We start from the raw sequence: 3,682 nt of genomic DNA, 5'->3' as shown, positions 1-3,682 counted from the left end.
ATGTTGCCGCCCCGCTCCCTCCCTCTGTCTGTTCTCTCGCTCCTCCTGGTTGTTGCCGAGGCGGGCCTGTGCGTTGCTGTGACGACCCAGCTGCATGGTGGTTTCCGTGGCTGCGCGGTGCGGGATTTTTCCTTCGTGGCCCAGAAGCCGGGATGCAGGAGCATCCGCATCGACACCGAGGCCTGCTGGGGCCGCTGCCATACCTGGGAGGTAGGTAACCACGAAAACACACACACATGCTTGTCCAACGCTCTCTTGGTCCTCTCATGTCTTGCGGTCTTGACACACACCCGGACACGTCATGGGAGGTAACCATAACAACACGTCACAGACACTCCTGGCAACATATGTCACCTGGACACATATCTCACATGTCAGATTTACAAATCAATATTTGTACTACAACAATGCAGTATTGCTGGCAGGGTTAATAGGGTTGTTATGTTGTTCCTGTCACTAACAGAAACCCCTCCCAGAGCCCCCCTACATCCAGCGGCATCACCGTGTTTGTTCCTATGGTCGTACCCGCTACCTGACGGCCCGTCTACCAGGCTGCCAGCCCCACGTCTCCCCACTCTACCCCTACCCCCTCGCCCTGCAGTGCCACTGCACCGTCTGTTCCACACAGGATACGGAGTGTGAGACGTTCTGATAAGGACTTGTGTGTGTGAAATACCAAGAGGGGTTCATAATGCTTTATACCACTGTAATATGACACAGCAACCTTGTTAGAAAACATAATACTGTAATAATATAATAATGTAATAATATATGTAATAGTATAATAATATAATATGTAATAATAACAATGTAATAATGTAATATAATATGTAATAATGTAATATAATCATATATGTAATAATGTAATAATATGTGATAATATAATATGTAATGTAATAATGTAATAATAATATAATCTGTTTTTTCCTTTTTTTATTTAGTCAACACTTCAAACATTCTTTCATGTCACTTATTTACAAAATGTCAATTGTTCATGCTCATAGACATAAATAAAGTTTTATGTACATTCTTTAGTCTCTCTAGTTTAGTGGCCATAGAAATAAAATGAATGAACGGAATTGGAACCTCTGACCATGACAATTTGATTGGTAAACCCATGGGTGTGTTCAAAATGGCTGCCAGTCTACCCACTGACTTGAATGGCGACGTCCATTCTACTCATTATAGTTCTGTGTTGTGGCTGTATAACAGATCAACAGTGGGGGAAAAAAGTATTTAGTCAGCCACCAATTGTGCAAGTTCTCCCACTTAAAAAGATGAGAGAGGCCTGTAATTTTCATCATAGGTACACATCAACTATGACAGACAAAATGAGAAAAAAAATCCAGAAAATCACATTGTAGGATTTTTAATGAATTTATTTGCAAATTATGGTGGAAAATAAGTATTTGGTCAATAACAAAAGTTTCTCAATACTTTGTTATATACCCTTTGTTGGCAATGACACAGGTCAAACGTTTTCTGTAAGTCTTCACAAGGTTTTCACACACTGTTGCTGGTATTTTGGCCCATTCCTCCATGCAGATCTCCTTTAGAGCAGTGATGTTTTGGGGCTGTCGCTGGGCAACACGGACTTTCAACTCCCTCCAAAGATTTTCTATGGGGTTGAGATCTGGAGACTAGCTAGGCCACTCCAGGACCTTGAAATGCTTCTTACGAAGCCACTCCTTCGTTGCCCGGGCGGTGTGTTTGGGATCATTGTCATGCTGAAAGACCCAGCCACGTTTCATCTTCAATGCCCTTGCTGATGGAAGGAGGTTTTCACTCAAAATCTCACGATACATGGCCCCATTCATTCTTTCCTTTACACGGATCAGTCGTCCTGGTCCCTTTGCAGAAAAACAGCCCCAAAGCATGATGTTTCCACCCCCATGCTTCACAGTAGGTATGGTGTTCTTTGGATGCAACTCAGCATTCTTTGTCCTCCAAACACGACGAGTTGAGTTTTTACCAAAAAGTTATATTTTGGTTTCATCTGACCATATGACATTCTCCCAATCCTCTTCTGGATCATCCAAATGCACTCTAGCAAACTTCAGACGGGCCTGGACATGCACTGGCTTAAGCAGGGACACACATCTGGCACTGCAGGATTTGAGTCCCTGGCGGCGTAGTGTGTTACTGATGGTAGGCTTTGTTACTTTGGTCCCAGCTCTCTGCAGGTCATTCACTAGGTCCCCCCGTGTGGTTCTGGGATTTTTGCTCACCGTTCTTGTGATAATTTTGACCCCACGGGGTGAGATCTTGCGTGGAGCCCCAGATCGAGGGAGATTATCAGTGGTCTTGTATGTCTTCCATTTCCTAATAATTGCTCCCACAGTTGATTTCTTCAAACCAAGCTGCTTACCTATTGCAGATTCAGTCTTCCCAGCCTGGTGCAGGTCTACAATTTTGTTTCTGGTGTCCTTTGACAGCTCTTTGGTTTTGGCCATAGTGGAGTTTGGAGTGTGACTGTTTGAGGTTGTGGACAGGTGTCTTTTATACTGATAACAAGTTCAAACAGGTGCCATTAAAACAGGTAACGAGTGGAGGACAGAGGAGCCTCTTAAAGAAGAAGTTACAGGTCTGTGAGAGCCAGAAACCTTGCTTGTTTGTAGGTGGCCAAATACTTATTTTCCACCATAATTTGCAAATAAATTCATAAAAAATCCTACAATGTGATTTTCTGGATTTTTTTTCTCTCAATTTGTCTGTCATAGTTGACGTGTACCTATGATGAAAATTACAGGCCTCTCTCATCTTTTTAAGTGGGAGAACTTGCACAATTGGTGGCTGACTAAATACCTTTTTCCCCCACTGTATGTGGTGTTGTTAATAATTGTATTATCTATAGTGGTTTAACTGGATGTCAGTGTATGGATGCATCCCACATGGCACCCTATTCCCTTTGTAGTGCACTACTTTACAAGGACGCATTGGGCCCTGGTCAAAAGTAGTGCACTACATAGGGAATAGGGTGTTAACACATAGCGCTGTCACAAAATGTCTTCTCCTGTTCCTAAATAAACCAACGTTTAAACCAACAATTCTTAAATAAAGCAACCTTATGAAAAGTTTTTCTCAAGTCTTTTTTCCTTGTTCGACCGTTCGATTCTATGGACACACACACACACACACATCTATCCTTGTCTTCTTTTCTTCCAATTCCTCATGTAAGTTTGTCGCATGTAGCGTGTAGCATTTGTTCCCGTGGTGACGGTGGCGTGTCAGTAGCGTGACTTGCGGCACATGTCGCAGCGACAGGCCTGAGCTGTCAGGATCTCCATATCGTCATGGTGACGACCCCGAGGACAATCTAGACGAACTTTGATCTGAGGGAAAACATGAAACATTTACAATTATTTTTTAAAATTTTATATCAAGTTACCATGTTCCAACCAACTAGGTCATCAGGATTAGATAGCTTTACCTGTCTGTCTGCCTGTCAGTCTCTCTGTCCGTCCATCCGTCTGTCCGTCTGTCTCTATGTCTCTCTGTTTGTCTGTGTCTGTCTGTCTCTGTGTCTGTCTGTCTCTGTCGTTCTGTTCGTCCGTCCGTCCGTCCGTCTCTGTCTGTCTGTCTGTCTGTAGTTCTGTCCGTCCGTCCGTCTCTGTCTGTCTCTGTCTGTCTGTCTGTCTGTCTGTCTGTCTGTGTACTCTACCTTAGCGTCCTTGCTGATGGT

At 43.6% G+C, this 3,682-nt stretch overlaps 2 protein-coding genes across 2 annotated transcripts in view; one reads left to right on the top strand and one right to left on the bottom strand.

Annotated features, from left to right (window-relative positions):
- On the top strand, positions 1–652 carry LOC121554217 (glycoprotein hormone beta-5-like). Its single transcript, XM_041867695.2, has 2 exons — positions 1–210; positions 464–652. Exons 1-2 carry the CDS (start codon positions 1–3, stop codon positions 650–652), a joined length of 399 nt encoding a protein of 132 aa, XP_041723629.2.
- A 2,127-nt stretch (positions 653–2,779) lies between these two features.
- gpha2 (glycoprotein hormone subunit alpha 2) overlaps positions 2,780–3,682 on the bottom strand; it is a 1,583-nt gene continuing 680 nt past the window's right edge. Inside the window, exons 2-3 of the mRNA XM_041867927.2 lie at positions 3,662–3,682; positions 2,780–3,332 (exon numbers count right to left, since the gene is read on the bottom strand). The exon at positions 3,662–3,682 is cut by the window's right edge and continues 164 nt beyond it. Of these exons, the coding sequence (XP_041723861.1) occupies positions 3,228–3,332; positions 3,662–3,682 (126 nt within the window). The 3' untranslated portion in view covers positions 2,780–3,227. The remainder of the gene's footprint in view (positions 3,333–3,661) is intronic.

This window comes from Coregonus clupeaformis, unplaced genomic scaffold (assembly GCF_020615455.1).
Source record: "Coregonus clupeaformis isolate EN_2021a unplaced genomic scaffold, ASM2061545v1 scaf0514, whole genome shotgun sequence".
NCBI lineage: Eukaryota > Metazoa > Chordata > Actinopteri > Salmoniformes > Salmonidae > Coregonus > Coregonus clupeaformis.
The sequence above is the reverse complement of the archived record's forward strand: the minus strand, read 5'-3'. Positions and strand labels throughout refer to the sequence as shown.

Excerpts from the sequence above, each read along its gene's own strand:
- LOC121554217 (XM_041867695.2), top strand. The coding sequence starts at position 1 with ATGTTGCCGCCCCGCTCCCTCCCTCTGTCTGTTCTCTCGCTCCTCCTG. Across the intron at positions 211-463 it reads GCCGCTGCCATACCTGGGAG|AAACCCCTCCCAGAGCCCCC; the intron begins GTAGGTAACCAC and ends TGTCACTAACAG.